Genomic DNA, 24537 nt, shown 5'->3' with positions numbered 1-24537 from the left:
TCTTGCGAGGCGCTTCGGTGCGTCATGACAGCAGGTCTTGCTGTCGTGATGCAGAGCGTGCCGCGTGCCTTGAGGTGTGTGTGTTCATGAAATATAAAACAAATAAGATTAGTGCCATTCGTTATATGATAAAGCAATTCCTCCCTGCAAGTGTGCGGGGAGACTGCAGGGTGTGTTGACTGAAAAACAGAGGTACAGGTGGCGCGACGCTAAAGAGAAACGGGCATGTTTGTGTGCGAGAGAAGTAAGTACAGGGGTAGATAAGAGGAAGCTATAGGAGGAAGGGAAGGGAGAGAGTCAACACTTGTATTTTGCAGTACATCTGGCTATATCCTCCCCCTTGCTTCGGCGAAGGTCTGATAGGGAGCAGATTTCATAACAGCCTAATAACACCCTGCAAGAGGTCTCAAGATACAGCTATTCTATCGCTGCAAGAGCTCCCATCATCTTTACCTCCACAATCAAGCCCCTGTCAACAGCCGTCAACCCCTGCAACCCCTGAGCCGACTGATATTGACAATAAAACAGGAGGCAGGATCAGCGGGTTGGCGTGAATGTGTGCACACATGCGTGTAAGCTTGCGCGCTGGTGAAAAGGTCCGAGAGTGGACACTCATTCCATCACCACCACCCAGAGAAGGGCTCAGTGTGCACCTGGTAGCTATGCTCTCACGCAGCAGGATAAAGACAGATTTCACGGAGGCATGGGGAGGAATACAGAGAGGAAGCCGTACAGACAGAAAAAATGTATAATGATCTACGTTGTCACAGGCATGACTTTTGGACAGCTCTGGTTACTTGCACTGTGCTGCAGAGGAGATGGAGAATCGTAAGCTTCGTCATGCATCATAAATGTAATACCATACGGGAATGTAGCTCTCACACACAGTAGAGAATGGGAGATTTCTGCTCCACATAAAGAAGAATACATTGCCTTTTATGAGGTAGTGAAGGACATATTGTGTGCCAGGCCTCATAAACATATGCATGTTTCTCTTATGAGTTTTTTCTCGGATTTGGAGGAACGCCTGCAAAGAGCGACGGAGGAGGATTAAAAGGCACATAAGCACGGACACCATTTACATTGAAATGGCTGCGCTGCTTGAGAGGGAAGACGATGAGGAGAGGAAGTCAAAATGGAAATAGATGAGGATGAGATGATGTGATCTGGGATCTGAATGTGAATGGAAACAAGCCTGAAGGTGCGGGCAAAAATAATCATGTATAGGATGTTTGCGCTGATAGATACAAGATCAGCATGCATACCATTTCGCTCACCCCTGCCCCAGAAGGGCTCTTCAGTGGCAATCTCATCGCTGCCTTTTTTTTTTTCTTCCCTCCTCCCTCCTAATATTTGCTGCAGAGGTTTCAAAGAAAAAGTGGATTTTGCAGGTGTGGAGGAGTTTTCATCTCGCTGTCTCTGGTGGGATTGTTAAAGCAGACTGTGTCTATAGACCTTTGGGGGTCGCAGCGTTCAGAAACCTCCATTTGTTGGTGCCATCATCCCCTTGGTAACAATAAAAGACAATCAGTGTGTGTGAATCAGCTTGTGGCAAGAATCCGGACCCCTGCACCTCGAGGTGAAGACCCCATCATCTTAGCTTGCTGCAGAGCTCTGTGGAGGGAACAGCAAAGCTTAAGACATCACGCCCAGATCTGGCGCCGCTTACTCTCAGTGTATCTTGCTATTTCTCCGTCCTCTCCCTGTGACTTAGCAGCATCTGCAGCGAGACTGATCAATAGATCACACCAACAAGAGGTCTTGAGGCCAATTAGGCCAGGCAACCTGGTGCAGGTCCAAGCTGGTGTCAGCCTGTGTGTCAATACTGAAGCTTGTCTGCCCTTAGGATGAACTAATAAGGAATAAAGGCAGACAGATATTAGTCTGCGTGTATGTATGTGTGCGTGTGTCTTGAGATGCAGTCACTGTCTTATATTAAATTATCATCACCCCACCCGATAGAAGTTTTACCACATCTTAAGACCTCGACCGCACCCCGTTTTCAGTAAATGCCTCCTTTGCAGCCGGGCCCGCTCCTACATACCAAACAGAGCAGAGAGATGAAGGGCCGCTGATCAAATGTCATTGTCCTGCTTTCATGTGCAATACTTTAGCACCCTCTGTTGGCGTGAAGCATCATGACGTAATTTAAAAAAAATAAATTACCTCACATCATCCAGCTTGTTTATGCATACCAGTTGATGCAAATGATCTTCAGTGTGCATATTTTCAACCAGCTCATGCTAGAAAACAACTGTCCTCCCCTGAACCTAACACATTAAAAGATTTGTTCAATTTCCGCCCCCCTCCAAATCTCCCCAGTCCTGGGCTCTAATTTATCTGTGCCTGATGCCTATCTTGGATTAATCAGGAAGGCGAATTTGTTAACCTTAATTGCAAGGTTTATGCAGTGAAAGGGCAATGTGTGGTGAGGGTACATATAAGGGGAGATTATATTCAGTTCATTCAGTATTGATTTGCAAAAGTCTTCCTTTCGCCGAGCAACATCTGCAAAGTCTCTCTCTCTCTCTCACACACACATTCACACGGTTTCTCTCTATATGACAATCAAGTTAATTAAAGTAGTTCAACAATCAGGTACGTGGAGTAAAGGCAGAATTATCCACCCTAAGGCCGAGCACTTTCAATCTTAATCAGACGTACAATTATACCTCATTTCAGCAGCTTGCCTAAAAATCGAGTCTTTCGCTCTGAGGTGCGTCGTTGCATATAGTATTGACACCACATGCTTGGTTGTAATTACAAAAAAAAAACAAAAAAACGTCAAGTTGTGATGATCACCAGCTCAAATGGAGTGTGAATGTTTGCATTCACATGAAGTTAGTTTTGTTAATTGTTGTTGCCTGCACACACAATTACCTAACACGTCTGACTAAAAGGAAGAGCGTGTAAAATGGTTTGTGAAAAAAAAACAACAGAGTATAAAACAGGTGTATTACTTTGATCCAGATGGGGTCGTTGTTGTTTTTAGTTTTTTTTAAATTCAGTCTTAGATTCTGAACACTTTTTCAGCTTTTGCTGTGCAATAATGTACACATATTACACATTATGACTTGAAGGGTACTTACAAGGATCAGCCACAACATTGAAACCACTGACAGGAGACGTAAATAACATTCCATAACCGTCTTGTGACAATACAACACCCTGCTAAGAAACTTTTGGACCTGGCGCTCATTCTTGTGGATGTTACTTAGACGTGTACCACCCATCTAGACCAGACCAGACCAGGCACCCCCACCCCATAGCAATGACACTCCTTGATGGCAGCAGTCATCCCCAGCAGCCTGACACAGGAACACACACAAAAACGGTTCAGGAACAACTAAAAAAAAAACATGAAGAATAGCACAAGGTGTTGACCTTGCTTCCAAATTCATCTGTGGGATGATCCACAGAGGCCCCTCTCCTCAACCCATAGGACCCAAAGGCCCCCCACTAACAACATTCTGTTGCCAGACACCACAGGACACCCTCAGAAGGTCCATGTCCATTCTCTGGTGAGTCACAACTGTTTTGGAGACCTACACAATATTAGAAAGGTGGTCATAATGTTTTGCCTGACTGATGTACACCAGGGTAGAAGTTAGCAATCCAAGAATATGTCAAATTGACAGGACGGTAATGGCACAAAGCGGCCACTCCAAATCATAAATTCACTTAGTGTTTCTTAGCCAGATTTTATTCATGTTTTGGATATTGAAGCTACATGTGTTTGTGTCTCTGGTCAGTACCAACAGCGTAGACAACATCCACCGACCAAAATGCATTACGATCTGCTTGATAAACTATAACAGTAGTTTTCTGCAGGGACCAGACATACAAGCCTCAGGGGGGGTCACCTGATTAAAGGTGTCCTGTTGGCAGTGGCTGGGGAAGGGGAATTTGTAAGTGGTCTTTAGCGCTTGGCTAAGGACTAACCAGCCAATCCCAAATCCTGCTCCTAAAATTCACTTTAGCCATTACTGAGTTTTGACAGCTGTTTCATTCACTGACAACCTGATATTTATTCTGAGTGATATCCAGTGATGGGAATAACGGCGTTAAAATAAACGGCGTTATTTTTTTTCAGTAACGAGTAATCTAACTTATTACTATTTCCTCCGTTACAACGCTGTTACCGTTACCGACAGTTAAATGTGGTGCGTTACTTGCGCTGCCAGCCAGGCACAAGAGCTGCAAGGTGTTTTGTTTTGTGTTTTTTTCCCCTCTGGGTGGCGTGGGGGCGGTGGCCGCATAAGTGATGTTGATTGGCTAAGGTAGGGTAAGATGGTAAGCCAATCAGAGGCAGGGCAGTGTTCAGTTGAGCAGGTGTTGTTTACACACAAACGCGCATAGCAGTATCACACAAGCGATCAGAGGTAGCCTGCAGCAATGGAGAGATGGGAGCATTCAGAGGTAAAGTTGCTGTTTTCAAGGTGGAAGTATACCGTAGGCACTACTTTAACCCCACTGAGGCAAAAGGCAAGAATTGAAATGCAATAGTTACTTTCCCTGGTAAATAGTTACTTTTATAGTGGAGTAATTCAGTTACTAACTGGGAGGAGTAACTAATAACTATAACTAATTACTTTTTAAAAGTAACGTGCCCAACACTGGTGATATCATAGATCATATATCATAGACTGTAAAGGGAGAAAAATACGCCCTCTGATGGTACACTGGACACTACAGTGACTCCCTATTGCCTCTTGTGGTAGAAAATGGTATTGCGAAGACAGCCGGGGCAGTGGCTAGTTGGTTAGCATGCTAACTTCAGCAAATGTCACTACAACACGATACACAGAAGTCTTTGGCATAAAGTCAAAACTGTGATTTGTTCACATTCTGTCAGTATTTACTGATAAAAATTATTAATATTATTTATTTTATTGTTTTAAATAAAAAAACTCTTACAAAATGTACCTTTAAAATTTGTTGTATCCACGAAACATTTGTCAAAACATGTTACATATAACATTATATTGTCCTTTACATTGTAGCCCCTAAATCATCATATAATGAGCAACAGATGAAATAGACTAATAATTTCACTCTTTCTCATCCCTTCTCTGCACCAGCTTAAAAAAACAAAGCCATGCAAAGCTCTGATAGTATACACATACTGATCATTCTTAACGTATTCCCTAACAAATTAGAAGACGTGATTTGCAAAACAGCCAGCGAGGAGCAACGTGCTACACAAGGTTTATTTGTTGTAGTCTGTGAAGGACCTGTGTCACGACGTCTGCTGCAACACCAGATGGTCGAAGTAGGCTAATGCAAAAGAAAAATAAATAAAGAGTAAATATGCCAAGGGAAATTAGGCTTCTAGCCTGTATTTCAAAGCTTGACTAACCAGTTATGTCATTACAAATCCTACTCCAGGCAAAAAAGCTCTGGTGCTGTGGCTGCTGCTGCTCTGGCATCTCTCATCTGCATGTCTGTTCAGGCCAGGGAGAGCAATCCAGTCATTCTCAACCTGAGGGACTCCAAGCCAGGTTTTCAGTTCATGAATCATGCAGACCCAGGGCTCCAGCATGAAATCACTCATTTGTTCCATTTTTCCACAAACTGAAAAAGTTGGACAGTTAATGCCAGAAGCTATTGCAAGAATGGGGACTCTTTTTTTCTGCCTTGTAATGCTTGCAAGGACTACCCACTTCACTCAGATCCTGTGAATAGAGAAAAGATTGGGAGTGGGAGTTTAAGGGGTAACAAATCGGAAAAGGAGAACAGGAGAAATGTATAGCTTCAGCTCTCAGAGATAATGTGTGACCTCACTTCCTGAGCCAGTGTCCTGCCCCCCAGACTATCCAGCCTATGGTTATCAGGTGCCTTTCCTCCCTCTTATCAGAGTTGTAAAGTTTTACTGTGCTGAAGTCTTGGGGGTATTCACTTCACCACACCTTAGCTTGCTGCTGCACGGTCCTCTCTCTGTGTTTTTTTGCCTCATTCATAGCAGCATTTCAAGATGAACAAAGACCAGGACTGACACTGACACAACAGGAACTAACCAGGTAAGCTTGTTTTCACCGGTGTCACATTTCTGCCCAGAGACAGCTTATCAGTCATAGTTTTATGGTAGAAGGTTTATGACTGGGGTTTGTACACTGTGATCATAGGTCAAACATAATCTCAAATAAAAGTGTGTAACTCTGTTTTTATACAGCCACTCTGAACCTACCAGGCAAGCGCAGGCAAGAACAAAGACAGAAAATATGTTGTGGCAGGGGAGAGGGTCTAGGAAAGGTCGGGGAGGGGGATGGAGGGTGTATTTTGTTACTTGAATGTCAGGATATCATCTTAAAAATGCTGCACTTGAATGTGTGTCAGTTGTTACGCCGGCCCTCTTTCCATCCCACACATCTTTGAGCACAAGAGTAAACACAACTCAGGCCTCCAGCTAATTTGAATGTACAGCAACAACACGGTCCAACTCAGTGGAGTTTTGCACCGGAATTAGTCACTCCCTAAAAATACTAAAAGAGCCCCATCCTGTTGAGATCTTTTTGACAATAATTAGGCTTCTAGTCAATGAATAATGCAGTTCTAAATGTTGGTAAGCCATGAAAGCTAACAAATCATCGACCCATCGTCTACTGATTGCTGACACATTAATGGATCGGGTGCCAATTTTCTACAGCTTTTTGCCAGAGGGCAGTGAAAAGGTTCATTTGCGTCCCCGACAAATTAAGGAATTTATTTAAAAGCAGGAAAAGTAAGGACGTGTCACAGTCTTCATAATGACAAAAACAAACAAAACCACTGATTAGAATTTATAACCCCTTTATAAACGGTGTCCGATGAACAGAAGTGGTGCATCATCAGTGACAATTACCCGGTAACACCATTGGGGACAACAAAAACCTGCAGCTAAACAGAAAGCTCAGTCACAGACACACATAAAGCTGCCGACACACCTGCACTGCACTGCCCCCGGCAGTGAGATCTCTGCTGTTCCTCATTCTCAACAGGTCGGAGGAATTTTTCTGTGGAAGCTGCTTGTTCCAGCAGACACACACAGCCATCATGGAGAGGCCAACAAAGGGTGAGTTAGCTGCGAAGAGTGGGCAACATATATGCAGTACCTGACCAGCACCAGCTTCATCCCTCGTCTGCAGCGAGGCTCTCTTTTCACTTTCAGTTTCATTTTACTGATTAAATGCACCAGCATGCATTTCTGAATCTGTAGTGATTATAAATGACTCCACCCTATGTTGTTTTGCACTGATTTGCTAGAAAAAAAAAAAAAAATCCTCTGGGACACAAATTCAAATATTTCAGCAAAGGGTTGACCTACCAACTAATTTTCGATCATTGCTGTTGTTGTCTATTTATGTTGCTTTGCGTGTTTTTCAGTCTTTATAACATGATTTCACGTTTCAGTGTGTCTGCAGTTTCTTGTTTATGTATTTATGTCCATACTAGCTGCAGTTTGATCACAAGACATATAGACAGATTTACTGGACTGGTTAATTTACATTCATATGTGTCGTTTTCACATGGAGACTGCACACACACAAAAACTTCATTGACATAATGCATTCCCTAGTCCCTTAGCCAAACCATCTCACCTAAGCGCCGAACCTTAACCCTAACCCTCTCCCTAACCTAACTGCAACCTTTACCCTAAAACCGAGTCTTAACCCTCAAACAGCCTAAAGAAGTGAGGACCGGCCAAAATGTCCTCACTTCGCTCACATGTCCTCACACCGATGGTGTACAAACGGGTCCTCAGAAAGATAGCTGTACAAGAGCTATACACACACACTGTCCGCCACACTGTTGCCCATAATTTTGTTGTCAGGCACATTCCTCTTTGTATTCCTATTTATACACATCAGCTATATGTTTAAAGTTTGAGAAGGTATACACTTTATCAAGAATAGGTCACATTGTTAAAACAGGTAAAAATATTTTATTCCAACTTTATGGGCAATGGTGTGCTTTATCTTCCTGTCAGTGAAGGTAAAGTAGTTAGACAAAGACCTGATTGTCTTAAAAACAGTGAAATAAAATATTACTGAGAGGTTCCTATGGCGCCCCATATTCAGTTTGTAAATCGATGTAATAAATGTTTAACACGACATTAAATTACTTTTATATAACCACACGCTGGGAAACACCACGAGGTGCCGTCGTGACTGCCTGTGAGTCTTTACCTAGTTAAAGAGTAGAAATAACTTCTGATGAGATGTAATTTCTCGCCACATGCGTCAAGAATATATTATGTTCATAATGAGTTTAACCTACTTTACATTATATAGGGTAAATAATGTACAAAAGTCTCCACTCCTGGTGAAAGCCTCAATCTTAACATCCAGTTATAAACACACTTAGAAGCTCGTTTAAGAACACAGACCATGCTGTATGTATACATACTGAAAATAAATCCATTCATATCCTTACCTTATTAAAACCCACCTGAACACCTGCCATGTACAGTATCTGCACAGTTGTTCCAGTTTAGTTCAGTGAGATAATCTTTCATCTTAAGGGTTTTGAAGAAACCTAAGAACTAAATGTAGATGTGAAACTGAAAATATGAATTGATTTGACCATGCCGTGTTTTCTTTTTCCTTTTAGATGTGCTTTCCGATGAGATTTATGCATACGCCCTGTCCAAGACGCTGACAAAAGTGTCGTCCCCTGCAACTGTAGGACTCTACTCTTCGTGTCAGAATCGAATTAATATGATTTGCAAGCAAATGGAAGGTATACAAACACTTTGCTTCGCTCAAATGTGTGACAGTTACCAGTCGGTGGGTGGGTACTCGAGGAAGCTGGACCTTAAATATTATTTTGGCAACAAACACAAAGACTAAATGCTGGGTGATTTGCATGCAAACAGTGACAGTGTCATTGGCGTTGCTTTTGTTTTCAGTGTCCACAGTGTTCTCTGTGAAACATGCTCGCGTGTGAAACTATACGTTTGGAATAATTCTGCAAAAATTTACAACGTGTACACAATTTTTGCATTGATCTAGCCACTGAAAACAGCTGTGTAAGTTCCTGGTATGTGAGTCAAGTCTGCACAACCACAGAGCTGGCTTATGATTTAATGACCTGTTCACCTCTAACTGACTGAGAGTGGACATGTTTCTGTTCTGTTTTGTTCTGCTCTGAGGGGGGACTTCAGTGTCTTTGAGTGCACATACCATAAGTGTGCAAAACACTGTGCAGGGAAAAGTTGCCCATTCATCACAGCTCAAGGTGTGCTCACATGCCTTACATATTTCTCCTAAAACATTGGTACCATTTAGCATTTATAGTAAATAGTGGTTTGCCGCAAAAGTAAATCTTTTACCACATGGACAATGGACAAACAGGTGAGACGTTCAAGAATAAAACAACAAATCAGTTACGAGCAGACGTCACACAGTCCATCAATGAGTACATACTGTAGGAACCATGTGCAACAAAAATGAGGAATTTATGTATTTTTTGATAGAAATGTGACATTGAATCGACTGAATGGAGCATGTGCACCTGTGGTGAAGGGCTCCATTAAAAAAAGAGAGAGGTTATTTTGTGTTACCCCGAAGGTCCCTGCAGAATAAAGTTGTCATCGTGTTCCATCTGGTTTAATGCCCAGGAAATAATAAAGCTTCAAACTTTTTTATTTCAGAGGTACTTCTGCTAAATAGCAAGGTTTAAACTTGGTTTTAGTGCCACACGTCAATGAATTCAAACTTTGTACTTTTACTTCCAAGTCAAATCTCGATATCTCTCTCCCATTGAAAGTTTAGATTATCCTTATATGCACATGAACCACCTAAACAATTCTTAATGTCATATCTTTGTATGTCCTCAGTGTTCATGAACGAGGAAGCTTTGAGGATGGAGAAGAAACATGAAGAAAAGCCTCGTCCTGTGAAGCCTTCATTTACTAGCTTTCTAGCACTCATTGGCCGAATGCTCTTCTACAGGCCCATTTGGACCAAGGAGAAACCCCATAATGTCAGGTTCATTAACGTGCATTTCAGTGCTTGGCATTTTGCAGGCAGTGACCTGCTCTGGGCTGGGATAGCCATACGGATTTTTCAGGCCATGCAGCTGCACTTTGGAAAATTACAACTTGCTCTCTACCGTGTGGTTCAATATGATGAAGAGGACGAAGTCCAGCAGAAGGTTTGTGAATTTAATTTATTAAACTCATTTTACAGCCGCGCTAGCAGCTCTGTGGGGTTGTACATTTTGACTTACAAACAAAATAAAATCTGCAGTCAACATACACCGATCAAGCATAACATTATGATAATAACATAATCCTTATACTGTGTAGGTCTCCCTTATGCCTCCAAAACAGTTGTAAGAACATGGACATGGGCCTTCTGAGGGTGTCCTGTGGTGGCAACAGAATGTTGTTAATGGGGGGGCTTTGGGTCGTATGGGTTGAGGGGAGGGGCCTCTGTGGATCATCCCACAGATACTTGATCAGTTTGGCATTTAGTGAATTTGGAGGCCAGTCCAGGCTGTTCTTCATGTTTTTTTGAGTTGTTCCTAAAGCGTTTTTGTGTGTGTGCCTGTGTCAGGCTGCATCCTGCTGGGGATGGCTGCTGCCATCAAGGAGTGTCATTGCTATGGGGTGGGGGTGTCTGGTCTGGTTTAGGTGGGTGGTACATCCACATGAATGCCAGGTCCAAAAGTTTCCCAGCAGATCACTGAATTGTCACAAGATGGTCAATGTTATTTACTTCTTCCGTCAGTGGTCATAATGTTGTGGCTGATTGGTGTAAACTGCATGAGCTGTTGTTGCAACAGTCGGCAATGAGTTTGCAATTATACAACTTTAAACTGAAAGTGTAAGTCATGTACATCATTAGAAACTGTCAGCATGGCTGTATGACATGAAAAATTAGACAATCACAAATGTCGCAAGGACACCTCTTGTGGACACCATGAATGTACAGAATTGTATGTCATATCTATGGCCGTTTTTTTAAGGGGGGGACAAATGTCTAAAAACACAGCTGTAACCTGCTCTTTTTTGTTTTTTATAAAATAATTTTTTAACCAGGTTTTTGAGGATGGGACAAACCGCTGGCGTTCCAAGAAGATTTGCTGCTGCCCGCTGTGGTTTTTCTTCCTGGTCATCCTCACGGTACCACTTATCATCCTAGCGTTTCTCTTGACATTTGACGTTCTTAAACCTGTAGAGGAACTAGGCGAGGGAGAGCCAAAAGCAAGTGCCCAGATGGATGTGGTGGGAGGCCTGGTCTTTGCCGCAGTAGGAGTCCCTGCAGCAAGTGCTTTGAAGTTTGCCGTTATGATGATCAAGAACCTCATTTTCAGCCAGGAACGGAACCTCAACAAGGGTATGGACAACGAGAAAATCAGCAGCCAGCTGGGCTTCATGAACGAGGTCAGGAAAGAGATGTGGTTCATAACGCGCTTCATCCAGTTCATGGAAGTGTTTGAGAGGAGGAAGATCCGAATAGTGCTGAATATCTCCAGCCTGGACCGCTGCCCTCCGAGGAAAATCGTTGCAGTTCTGGATGCGATCAACATTCTGCTTTCAGAAGAGGACAGCCCGTTTATTTCCATTCTGGCAGTAAATCCATATGTTATTGTGGAGAAAGTGAACTTTGCAGATGGCTGCTTCAGCAGAGAGGACAGAGCTTATGCAATGTTGAACCGCATAGTGACTCTTGCCTTCTCGGTCCCAGAACTGTGCAATCATTCGAAGCTTGATTTGTTTTACAGCCTTGTCAAGAAATCAAAAATCTCTGAGGATTCTCTTATGAGAGACGGTAAACACACAACGGAGATAAGTGGCGCAGATATACCTTTGGAGGTTGTGGATATAAAGGAGACAATTCCATTGATTGAAACTCTGGATGTAAAGGAGGAGGAAGTAGAGAATTTGGTCTTGAGCATCTTGGACAACAGTGAAAGGAAGCTTAACATGTACCTGTCTGATGATACCATGTCTATGAGGAGGGTGATCAACTCCATTCGAGTAGCAGTGATAATCATAAAGGCCTCGGGGAAAGATCTACCACAACAAGCCAATGTTGCAGCATGGGTGACCTTAGCCAATCAATGGCCCTGCCGGCTCAGCTGGATCATCCAGTGTGTGGAAGACGCTCATCAGAAAGCATATGCTGATCCTAATGTTCAGAACTCCAGTCATTCAAAGACCTTATGGGAAGTCTTCAGTGAGACCAGAGCTGAGCTGTATGAGATGCGTGCCCAGATCGAGGACCTCCTCGAGCAGGATGATGATCCGGAAATGTTTGAGAGATTTCTCAGAGTGGATTTCAAGTTCACCACAGACGACCTGAAGTCGTGTGAAGTGGTGATGATGAACCTGGATCACTCAATTAGGAAGGAGCTGGCTCAGATCAGAGGTACGGCCAGGCTGAAAGATTTTGGTTGGATGAAGAAGCTAGCTCCTCTGCCAATGAAAACCATCATCAGTATGGATACAGACGACGTATGCAAAGAGGTGAGACCTTTTCTATAATTATAAGCAGACGTGGTTTAATGCTTTTTAATCTCGTTTTATCTGAGATTAAACAGAACTACTGGTGTACCCTTTATAATGCAGCCAAAAAGTTTGCGGAGTAGTGAAGAAGTAGGTCAATAACTGGCCCCCAGCATGCCATGATCAACCAATCAGATATCACACAGTGCAAATTAGTTTTCCATGCAACAGTGAGAGAAGTTTTACACCACTGAGAATTGTGCAGCCCATCGCCTGCAGCTCTTCAAATTACAGCTTCCTTTACTGTTTGATTACTCATCCCCGGCCAAAAACACAGAGAATAAACATTTAGTAGATAAATGTAGATGAAGAGATGCTGTTGGCGTTAACCTTAGTGACACGCTTTGAAATTCCTGTGACTGAAGCAGCAGCAGCAGCATCAGCAGGAGGAGGAATTATTTTTAACGAGAACTTCATACAACACAAAAATAAACCCTGAGGAGAATATTTAAAAACAGGATTTAACAGTTAACATATGCCCAGGATTTTATTATGGGGCGTGTTTCAACCTCTCTTCTGTCCATTACCACATACAGCCTGCCCAAACGATTTCACTGGTGTGGCAGATCTTTGCCAGACCAACTTTCCACTGCAAAGATTTTGTGGGCAGGGGCTAGTCAGGCTAGTTCCAGGTTAAAACTGAATGTCTTTTCCTGAAAAGAATTATATATATATATATATATATATAAAACAATTATAACCTGTTTTTATTCAGATCTCATGGTTCATTTATCTCTGTGGGCTAATAATCTCATACTGTTAATTATTTTTTTCCTAGTTAGAGAAGATGAACTACCCCAGCAAGTATATCGATACTGTGAGAAGCAATGGCCTGGATGGTTCATCACTGGTCTTCGGTGATGAGAATGACCTCAAAGATCTCCTACAAATGTCATTTCGCGAATGGGCAGGTTTCCGACACCACTTCTTGGGTTTGCCATCCCAGCTCAAGAACGTGCCACAAACAACTCCTTCTCCTTCTAAGGGCCGAATGTCAAAACTCCTGCTTGTTCCTCAGGATTAGGCTGCTTTTCTATATCCCAACCTGGGTAACACCTGCATGTAGAAATCCAATCCATTTCCTATTAAGTCTGATAATCCTAAATGTGTTATCTGCATGTGCGATATTTAATCATGTTTATCGTAACAATACGTAACTTGTGCAAAATACATACACCAATCAGACATAACATTATAACCACTGACAGGAGAAGTAAAAGACAAAATTGACCATCTTGTGACAATTCAATGTTCTACTGGGAAAGTTTTGGACCTGGCATTCATTCATGTGGCTGTTACTTAGACATGTACCACCCACCTAGACCAGACCAGGCACCCCCACCCCATAGCAATGACACTCCTTGATAGCAGCAGCCATCCTCAGCAAGATGCAGGTTTAGGAACAACTAAAAAAACATGAACAACAGCACAAGGTGTTGACCTGACCTCCAAAGTCACTAGATCGCAAACTGATCAAGTATCTGCGGGATGATCCACAGAGGACCCTCCCCTCAACTCATAGGACCCAAAGAGCCCCCCACTGACAACATTCTGTTGCTAGACACCACAGTCCACCCTCAGAAGGCCCATGAGTCACAACTGTTTTGGAGGCACAAGGGAGATCTACAAAATATTAGGAAGGTGGTCATAATGTTATGCCTGGTCGATGTATAGGCCAACAGAATGCAACACATGACTGAAAATACATTTCAAAGCATGTTGAATCATGTCGGTAAGACATGCAAAGCTAGAGCCAGAAGGTAAGTGGCATGGCTTTGAAAAATGGAAACAGGGGAAAATGACTTCTGGCTCTGTTCAGGTTTAAAAATTATAACTTCCTAAATAACTATACCTAAATATACCTACCTGGCTGCTGTTTGCCAAGAAGTTATTGCTAATATGGTATGGGTGTTAGCATGGGTACGTTTATTTCTTCCTTTATTCACCTTTTACCTCTTTATGTGTTAGTTATTAGCATGACTAAGTTTAAATGTCATTAGAACATGATGATAATATAAATCTGATGGAAACTGACCTCTAAGCTACATCACTTGCGCTTTTTTATTTCAGCGAGACCATATGGATTTAGCATTTGCCTACGTAACAGGTTTACAGCTTATGTTATTGTCATATTATCAGTACATGAGCTTGTGATAAACCATGCATTTATTTATGATATTTCCAAATTAGGAATGCATTAGTTTAGTAATAATTGCATGAGTACAGTAGTCTATGAAACTTGCCGAGTCATGTCGAGTCATTTGTCTGGCATGTTTCACAGCAGATAGTTTGACAGCAGGAAAAAATTGAAGTGCAGTAATAATAGTAGTAATAATGGGCGATATTAGTTTAGTTGCTTCAGTGTCAAGTGGTTGTGAGTTGTGAGAACATTTCACCCCTAAAGAAAATGTACAGACCGACTGTGTTACCATTTGTTTTAAAGTAACTTCTATTACTCGTAAACTGTTAAATAAGTAGACTTAGGACTGGGTTCTGGTGTATAGGTTAAAATGTAGAGAACAAATTCCTTGTATGTGTCGATGTGTTCGATTTAGGACAAGGGAGCAACTTGATAAAACCTGTGATGGCCAGAGAACGGAGTTACAATAGAGCATCTCCAAAAATGCACACGTGGTCCCATCCTACAGACAAGCTACTGTAGCTCAAATTGCTGAAAAAGTAAACTCTGATACGTGTCAAAGGTGCAGCCACGGACCAGTCAGGGTGCCCATGCTGACCTCTGTCTACTGCAAACAGCACCTACGATCAGACCTGGACCTTTTACATCGTGTGGACGGCCAGGCGTGTGTTTGCGTCCCTTATCTAGGGAACATATGGCACCAGGATGCAAAGAATACACCCTTCTCATTGCCATGGGGATGTGCTCATCCTGTAGCAATGCTGAGACGGTTCTGTCAAAGTTTCATAAAACTTTACGTCACAGACATATATACTGTCTTTAGTTTGTGCCATTGTTTTTGTACGTACTGTAACTGTATCCTATAACCTGTGTCAAATGAAAATGTGGCTTGTGATGTGCTAGTGTTATACCTCATGAATGCATGCTGCATGTTTTTAAAGTTTTATAACGTCAACGTAGGAGAATATTAATGTAATAGTTGGGAGTGCATCCTTGCATGGTCTGAACAGGCATTAGCAAGGTTTGTTTTTAAAAAATGTGAATTGAAAATCACTGTGATGCGTTAAGGAATACTTTATTGATCAGTCATCGTGTACATGGGCAGCAGATGTCCACACTTGATGCATTTCAGCAAAATGTAAACTCTAACAAATGAAACGTGCATGGAAAAAATGTTAAATAATAAAAAAAAACGATCATCCGAGCAAATGCAATTTGAGCGTGCCACTTCTCATCTTTCTTCTAAATACATTTGCCAGTTTACAAATAGCACAGTGCTGACTCATTAGCTGTCTTTTCAACACCAAAGCGCCCCCATGCTAAATAATCACATGAAGATTCATTTTGTCTGGATTCCTTTGAACTGTTCTCCTCAGAAAGTTGGCCTAAAATTATCAGACAAACGAACAAACCCCAGGCATTCACATGGACGAGGATTAACGTTACACTGCTGTTCACACACACACACACAAAGCAGACAGAACATCTTTCCACCAACAGATTACTTCACAAGAAAAGGTAAGACGAGGATTTTTAAGTCATTTTTAAACACAGTAGCACCCTCTAACATCACATATTTTCCCAAATCGGGGTCCAGGTGTAGCTCACCTAGATTTTTCCTTATCCTGTCCAGGCTGATTAACAGGAGGTACCATGTTAGCAAGAAGAGGCACCGTTATAATATGCTAAAGAACACAGTGGTTGCTTAAAACATGATTATTGATGCTGAGGTATGAGATTAAAGTGAAAACATTCGACTTGCAGTAGATACTCTCGTCTAATTAGGATTTACTGAAGGCGTAAGTGTGTGAAAGTTATATTTCAACACGTATTTGCATATTAATACACACAGTTCAGGTATTCAAGGCACTCAAACGACATATTTCTCAAATCAGAGAGAACTAATAAAATTTAGGAATGTATTAAAAAAAAATATTATTTGCACATAAAACAGTAAAAAAAAAAAAAAAATCTGCCAAGAGTTTCAGCGTATGACAACAACACAGTGGTATATATATTTAGGTTTTTTAAATGGATCCCACATTCATATTTTAAGTATTGACGTATAAATGCCAAGCCGTTATGTTCTTATGCAGCGGTTTCTCTGGATATATTTTTTTTTACCAATCGCAGACACAATAGGAACACTTCCAAGGTTGCTCAGCCTGAGGCGCCTCACTTCCGTCCCAACGACTCTGCCAGCTTCTTCAGTCTTTTCTTGAGCTCAAGAGGAAACTTCTCATAGCACTTTTTACAAACAGGCTTCATGTCAAACTCAACAAACTTGTTCCTGCAGAAGAGGAAAACGAGGAATAAAAAACACTGAAATCTGAGTCTGAACTCACCACCTTTACATGCTTTGGGCTTTTCATTTTTATACCCAAAATCAATCAGCAGATAAATGATAATGAATCTAATCCTTAGCTGAGGCAAATATGCTGTACACATCAGCACGGCATTGGTTATAGCTTAGAAAATAGATAAGACACAATGGCATGCCACGAATAAATGAACAAGCAACACCACAGAAGAAGAGGAAGGCGGAGGAAGCACCAACCAACCGATGGAGTGGTGAGTTGTAAAGAATAATAACTCTACAAACAGACGGCAGGTTTTTTCTTGCGGTCTTTGGCATCTCGCTCACGTCGGGCCAAGCGCCGTTTCAGCTCCTCGGGCATACGCTCATAGCAGTGCTTGCACACTGGCCTCAGGTCAATTTCAACAAACTTATCTCTGGGTTACCATAGACGTAGCAAGTGAAGCATATAAGAAGAGAAATTGGAGGGGGGAAAAAAGGGGGGAGAAGGAAAACAGACAGGAAGGGAAGGGGTGGAATACACACAGACAAGTGTTAAGACGAGAAGAATTTTAGAGAAAACTGAAGAGGACAGGCATTCGCTGATAGTCTTGTACATAAGGCTGGGTAATATAGCCAAAAAATAAAACGGGCAAGTCACGCTTTTGATCAATGTTTTTCCGTCTATATATGACTGGATGGTATCGGGCTTCAGCTAAGCCCAACCTTTTGTTGTTATTTCTTTTAAGTCTGCCATAGAACGAAACTGCCAACTGGCAAAGGTGCCAAAAAGAAACGAAGAAGGCAACTTCTTCTTCTGTTTTTATGGTGGTTGGGTAGCGTTAAAGCTGCCAAAAATCTAAGAAGAAGATGACCCAAAAACACATGAGTAAACATGTCTGCTGCGTGGAAGACAGAAATTTGTAAATTATACAATGTAAGGTCATAGTAGGATGTATAATGGCACCATAAATAAAAGGAATATAGTGAGTACACTCGGGCAAAGGTTGCACCGAAACAACAACAAACACTGAAGGTTACGTTTAAAAGGTTTCCTGGAAGCAGCATCAAGAGAAAAATATTCCAGAGAGGATTATGGAGTTTACGCTGTTGGATGACCACAACACAGGTTTGCTGCTGGAGCCCAGGTACGAGCTACCCTCTCCTTGTTACGTTAGCTTTAACAGCGTTAAAGTGCTATTCCAGTCGCATGGTGCATGTGTGATCAAGGGGAATATAAGTAAGTTTAAGAAAAGTCTTTATGAATCTCCAGAGCAAGGACATTTTGTTCATTTAAGCTCAGATATTAAACGATTTGTATCAGATCGCGCGGCAAAAAACTGCATTGGGACATCTCTGTTAATAACTCTATTATCTCTAGTACGCTTGCTTTCACCACAGCGTGTGTTTAAGTAGCCATGCACTCACTTTAAGTCAATATTCTTCCTGTATAATAAAGCACCGCTGCTGAGCAGGAAAATTACACGAGAATAACATAAGAGAATAACAGTCACAGGCTCATGTCAGCCTGCATGCTTCTACTGGTCCAGAGATTTGCTTTCTCCAGTTTCTGTAGTTTCTTTCCATTGGCATCCTGTCTTGTCATATTAGGTGATACTGCAAAATGTATGCGAGTTTCCCCCCCCCCCCCCCCTTTCAACCGCATGCTTTGTTTCAGTCATGCAACTATTTTTAATCTTAATAAGCTTTTAATTTCACACAGAACATGTCCCTATCAGTGTAGTATTACTCCAGCTTGTCACTACAGAGAACTAGTCGGCATTGGGAGAAGGAATAAGGTGATTTTGGTATTTTTCATATTGTTCTAAAACAAAAAAGTCCTAATTAATTGGTTTTATTGCCCAGCCCTCACTTGTACATTGTTAGTAAAAGACGCTATACTCGGGGCGGCACCACTTACTTGAGAGTCAGCTTTGTGTTGCAGGTGGAGCACGAGAAACAGGTGACACACCAGGCCTTGTTGAGAGCAGACACAACTGAGGAAATCACAGGAGATAAGCAAATCGTAAACATTTAAACGCTGTACCTTCAGAGAATACTCTCTGAAAACGCCGTACCGATTACATGCTTAATCACACCGATACTCACCGTCGCCTTCAATCACACGGTTGCAGTGATAACACACATCACCAAAGAGCTTGATAACAGGGGAAACAAGGAGATTAGGTGTTTATCCGGCAAACGCACATTATATTATTCGATAAAGGAATATGGGTTTATTAATGCTGTGACATTTTCTGAGTCCCTACTAATATTGTGATGACTGTCACGTCCTCTAAAATTAATATTTTAATTGGCTGTGGGTTTTTTTTGTTTTTCTTACCTGGTTATAATGAGTCTCGCAGTAAGCCAAACCTTTCCTCTCATAATGGCGATGACCCAGGAAAGGCTTCTCACACTTGGCACACACAAAATGCTGTAAACAAAAACAAATGCTGCTGAGGGAAAGGGCACCTCAAAAAAAAATAAATAAAAGAAACCCTATGTGCATGTAATGTAGAAGCTGCCAAGACACACAGAGAGCCTGCAGATTTATTTTATGATTGTCAGAAACATGAATATTACATAAGAATTAATATATTTACATGTTATAACAGTAACAGACTAGAGAAATATGCATTATAGCAATCCTTTGAGTTTATAAATCACGTTTGGCCTCCAGTATTATGAGGAAATGATCCTCTGGTGATGTGCCCAGGGTGTTTTTTTTTTTTTTTAAACAGCTCTATATTTCAGCGTCTTGCCAGGCGAATTCCTGCAGCGATTAGATGCTAAATTAATTTCAGCTAATTACCATATTTAGCATTAAATTGACTGCGACACACGGTTGATAGTCTTGAGGTTTTTTTTTTGAGGAGTACATAACTCACCAGCCTCCAGACAAATGAACACACAATTTGATGCGCTGCGCTCAGCCTCGGGAGAAATAATCTTTTCAAAAGTGCTAACATGTCTCTACTGACTTAAATGAGCTAATTTACAGCATTTTGGTCCCACATTGGTTTATTTAACAAATTAATCTTTTTCCTTGTATGCATGTAATGGAAACTAAATGAGAAATTCATTAAAGATTTTATTTATTTATTTTATTTTTCAGCTTTTTTGCAAAGGCTGTATTACATATATGTACTTTGAAAGGTGGTCAGCATGACGTTTGTCTGCTATAATTACCCTGTCAGTCGCCTGTTTGAAGTATTCTCCCTGTAATTCAGCTTACAATATGAAATATTAGAGATAAGATAGATGAGATATGATAATTTGTCATTAGTTTTTGTGTTTAATGAGGCCTTGTGGCTCTCTCAGAAGAAAATTAACAAATGCAGAGGTCATTACAAGTTACACTTGAGCGGTCTTTGGTTTTAGATTACAGAAAAATAGAAATTATTCTATGGTTACGTGTTTCTAAACAAAAACACCGTGACACGAACAAAGTAAAAACCCCTGAAGGCTTTGGCTTTCTTTACGAGGAGCCAACTCCGGAGGCAATCTAGCGCTTGAAAGCAGCAATATGTAACAAAAATGCACAAATGTAACACTGCATTGACAAATAGCCTAATTCTTATTCACAAACCTCCACATGCCACTGCTTGCCCATGGCGTTGACTACACGCCCCTCGATCGGTCTCCTGCAGGCACCACAGATTGGTACACCCATCTTGTCGTGGCAGGGCAAGCAGTAGAGCTCTCCTTTCAGTTCCCTGGCTTCAGCCGTCAACTCTTTCCTGGGGACATAAAACAGTTAAAAGCTCAGGCACTGATACAGATCATTTATATTTGGATGTTAAATATATTCTGTAGCTAATGGGATGTTTTGGGAGGAGTGGTAAAACTGACCCGCAGTTGCTGCAGTTGAAGTGGTCTGGGTGATAGGGGTCATTCTTAAAGATCAGTGGCTGCTCCTCAATGATGGCATGGCACTTCTGGCAGATATATTTGCCCAGGCCACGGGCTTTCTCTCTATTATGGCACGGGCGACACAGGTGCCTGAGGTGAGGGGCGGAGAGCAAAATATAAGGGCGTCAAGACAGATTCTTCATCCAGAAATAAATGTTTTGACACCATCGTTCCTAGCGGCTCAAATACCACACTTTTTTTGCAAAAGTCAGGGGCTTGACGCATGTAACCGCCTGTTTTATAGGCTGTCACTCTTGTTATATTAAGACTGTAATAAGATGGAACACTCACCTGCCAGCGTTTTTGACAAAACCCACATCTGCGAGTACAGCCTTGCAAATGTCGCAGCAGAAGCAGTCGGGGTGCCAACTATTGTTCATGGCCTTAATGACACGACCGATAATGAACTCCCCTGAGAGACATCATAAGAGAGAGATCAGTCCGAGTCAAGTTTGACTTCTCCAGTGTTCGTGGGGACTATTTTAGCTGCCATTTTTTTCAATCACCATAAAGGAGTTCCTAATGAGCACTGGGTGACACTTAAAGCAAGACCAATACATTTTAATCATCCATTAAATTAAATGTTGTCTGTCTCTCCGTTGACACAGTTGAAGCAATATTTAAATTACGCCTGGGGGATGCAAACAAGACGCACTGAAAGCCACCTTGGGTGACCTAAAAACAAGTGGGAAGCTCTAAATAAAAGTATAAATAGACTAAGAGTCCAGCGAGGATAAACTTGGATCTAAACGAGGAGTGTTGCAAACAGGAAGGCATGGTGAAGGCTGAATGCTTTGGTGTACACTGCTGCAAAACATAGAGAAGTTTGTGAAAGGTCTGCCACATAAATCCAGAGCAGACGGTGACGCGGAAATGTTGCCAACGTGTTATTTTTCCACGTCGCTCCAGTTCATTTTTGAGCTTGGAAGAAAAGTCGAAGCAAACAACACTCACCACACTGGTGACAACAGGGAGCAAACAGCATCTGGAAGTCATGTTCACAATACTTTCTTCCTTCAAACTGCAAAAGAGAAGGATTCAAAACATTACTTATACAAACATGTGCGACACACAAATCACCCGCAGCACACATGCGGCGCGCGGAGATTCGCTCCTCATTATGATGGAGTGTGAAATTAAATAAAGCGAAGTGAGAGCGCCACCTCGTAGAAGAGTCCCTCTGGAAACTGCTGGAAACACTGGGCGCAGACGAAACACTGCTCGTGGTACAGCTCCCCGTTGCTGTTGACGATCTTCTCAGTCGCAGCAAAGCCGCTCTTGCATCGCTCACAGGCGGCATTGGCCAGGGCATTAGCGATGCTGTTGCATGAGATATTAAAATACATATTAGTTCATTAGTCCCCCCCCCTCCTCACCCTCACCCCCCTCCATAGCTCCTTGACATGCAGGGCTGACAAACAGCTGTAATGCAAGGCTGGACCAGTGTTTATCATTTCTCACATAACCCCTACATTAACTGCTGAGCTTATTTCAGCAGCTGTCATGGTGGAGAATGGCAATAATATGTGAACTCAATAACACTGCATAGTCACAGCCTAATTTGGTAAAGGAATAGGGGTACTGAGGTGTGGCTGGGACTGCAGTTTCTCCCCCACATATTAAAATATACACCCTTATTTTATTTATGCCCTAACTGCTCATTTACTGACAACAACAAATGCTGATTTTAAACATATATACAGTCACACATTTGCCAACATGTGAAACGCTCTTTGTTTTTTGACCAATTACATTTAAGACTAACCCTAGACAGACTATTTTCTTAAATAAAATGTTGGGAAATTTGATTTAAATAACTGCAGCTAATCCAAACAAACTTAAAGTTAGTTTTTAGCTGAGTGTTTGGAGACCACCCATTACTTTTAAACTAATTTAACTTAAAATTAATCATTAATATTGTGCATTTTAATTCATTAAAATTACTTTAAATGTAATTGTCTAATAAAAAAATTAAAGGATAACTTTAGCACTCAAAGGGGAACAGGACTAACCGCTAAACGGCTAACCAGCTAGCATGCTATCCATCTAATTAGCTCCATTAAAGGAGGAGAATACTAACGTAATTTTAACTGAAACTTTAGACTGGGGTCTTGGAACAAAGTATTTACTAATAATAACGTTTTGCCAGTGCTTTAAAACAAACGTAGGCATCTATTCTAGCTGACTATACCCCAGAGGTTAGCTACGTTGGCGTTAGCTTTAGCTAGCTCCAAAGCTAGCTGGGACCACTTAACCTCATCTGAAGTTAACGGTGGTTTATGTGTGCTGCCGCTGAGTGTAATGCTCTTACCTGCCCGTCATTCCTGCCACCCCCAGCATCACTTATCAGTACCACAAACTGACAAATAAATAACAACAGTTCCTCGGAGTTGCCGAAGTTTCCAGGGGATAGCAGGACCCGTGTGGCGCTGCCGCTGTCGTCCCCTCCTCTCTCAGCAGCAGAGGAGCAGCACACACACACACACACAGTCGGCCACGTCTTGTGTCAGAGTCTGCGTCCCCGTCGGGATTCGTTCCCCGTTGGCGCGCGCCCCCACGAAAACAACACGTGGACGCGCGTTCGAAGCAAAGGGCAAAGCTCGTCCACGGAAACCATAAAGCACCAAATAACACTGTTAGCGTTGTTTCTGCGTTGTATTGTTTTGTAGAAAATGTTGTGGACTATGAAAATAAGACTGAATGACCCAAATCCACTTTGTTGAGTTGTTTTTAACACAATCAGTAATTTAAATTACCAAATCCACGTTCAAATATTGTTGTTTCTGCTTTGTAGAGAGATGTTTTATACTTTAAATATAATTTCTATGCTTTGAATTTAGCTTTTGTAATGCTTTGTAACTGCACCCAGAAAGAGGGGAAAAATTAATTCTACCTTGAACACTGTCTGTTTTTGTTTAATTTAAATCCATATGTATATCTGTACATATGCACATACTCTGCTCTTGCCGCCTCTGCACTTCTGGTTAGACGCTAACTGCATTTCCTTGCCTTGTATTTAAACATGTGCAAAGAAAACGGAGTTGAATCTAATCTAATCTAATGTAATTTGATCTGGTCCACTTTCATTACTGCTGCGATCTGGCTGATATCCATGACAGGATCTTGAAAAGGTGGCCGCTCGAGTCATTCTGCAAGCCTGCAGCAGAACCCTCAGCCTGTGAGGCGTTTTCCACCCTTCAGAGACGCCCGCACTGTTTGTTCTGCTGCGGCAAAGTGGGACAGATAATTGCTCTGCGTCCACAGAACATTTTGTCATGAACATGACTCAGAGCTCTCACGCGGAGAACAGCGAAGTGTTCCTCTCCCCGCCAAAGTCACAACAGAAGGTAGGCCAATGCCACGCAGTTGCCATGGCTACTCGTATAGAAATAATGCACTAAAGGCCAGTCGTTGCCTCGTCATGTGCCAGTCTGCGGCGAAAGGGTGGATGGAGCCTTTCTTTCCATTTGTGCTGAAAGCACAGGAAGCCTCGGGAGGAGGAGGCTGACACCTGGTGGTCCCCCACAAAAAACAACTACAAAAAAAAATCATCTTTGCTGTCTGAGACTGTAAATGAAGCGTCACAGCACCTCATCTCTCATCTACAAATCATTTAGAGCACAAACCTCTAATGAAAATACAAAAATGTCGACAAAACTTCAGCGGATGCACTCAGAGAAAATTCAATATCCG

General features: G+C 41.9%; 2 protein-coding genes across 3 annotated transcripts; one reads left to right on the top strand and one right to left on the bottom strand.

Annotated features, from left to right (window-relative positions):
- The first annotated feature begins 6014 nt into the window (after nt 1-6014).
- Nucleotides 6015-15536, top strand: nkpd1 (NTPase, KAP family P-loop domain containing 1). The gene is made up of 6 exons (XM_084540793.1): nt 6015-6020; nt 6978-7051; nt 8590-8718; nt 9818-10134; nt 11024-12454; nt 13272-15536. The coding sequence occupies exons 2-6, from the start codon at nt 7033-7035 to the stop codon at nt 13515-13517; spliced, it is 2142 nt and encodes a 713-aa protein (XP_084396919.1). The 5' UTR covers nt 6015-6020; nt 6978-7032; the 3' UTR covers nt 13518-15536.
- Nucleotides 15537-15691: 155 nt separating this feature from the next.
- Nucleotides 15692-23338, bottom strand: LOC311485408 (LIM and senescent cell antigen-like-containing domain protein 1). 2 transcript variants are annotated; one of them, XM_084540794.1, is made up of 10 exons: nt 23156-23335; nt 22008-22164; nt 21799-21865; nt 21136-21256; nt 20785-20934; nt 20522-20672; nt 19274-19366; nt 19039-19087; nt 18851-18926; nt 15692-16923 (listed from the first exon to the last, which is right to left on the bottom strand). In XM_084540794.1, the coding sequence occupies exons 1-10, from the start codon at nt 23182-23184 to the stop codon at nt 16809-16811; spliced, it is 1008 nt and encodes a 335-aa protein (XP_084396920.1). In that variant the 5' UTR covers nt 23185-23335; the 3' UTR covers nt 15692-16808. The 2 variants fall into 2 exon arrangements, with proteins under 2 accessions (XP_084396920.1, XP_084396921.1); XM_084540795.1 differs by lacking the exon at nt 15692-16923 and adding an exon at nt 16971-17366 and having other exon boundaries at nt 23156-23338.
- Between the last annotated feature and the right edge of the window lie 1199 nt (nt 23339-24537).

Source organism: Chelon labrosus (assembly GCF_963514085.1).
Source record: "Chelon labrosus genome assembly, chromosome: 3".
Classification (NCBI taxonomy): Eukaryota; Metazoa; Chordata; class Actinopteri; order Mugiliformes; family Mugilidae; genus Chelon; species Chelon labrosus.
The sequence above is the reverse complement of the archived record's forward strand: the minus strand, read 5'-3'. Positions and strand labels throughout refer to the sequence as shown.

Excerpts from the sequence above, each read along its gene's own strand:
- LOC311485408 (XM_084540795.1), bottom strand. The coding sequence starts at position 23,184 with ATGCTGGGGGTGGCAGGAATGACGGGCAG. Across the intron at positions 21,257-21,798 it reads TCCCTGTTGTCACCAGTGTG|GGGAGTTCATTATCGGTCGT; the intron begins GTGAGTGTTGTT and ends GATGTCTCTCAG. Across the intron at positions 20,935-21,135 it reads TTTGTCAAAAACGCTGGCAG|GCACCTGTGTCGCCCGTGCC; the intron begins GTGAGTGTTCCA and ends CCCTCACCTCAG.
- nkpd1 (XM_084540793.1), top strand. Across the intron at positions 8,719-9,817 it reads GATTTGCAAGCAAATGGAAG|TGTTCATGAACGAGGAAGCT; the intron begins GTATACAAACAC and ends GTATGTCCTCAG. Across the intron at positions 12,455-13,271 it reads CAGACGACGTATGCAAAGAG|TTAGAGAAGATGAACTACCC; the intron begins GTGAGACCTTTT and ends TTTTTTTCCTAG.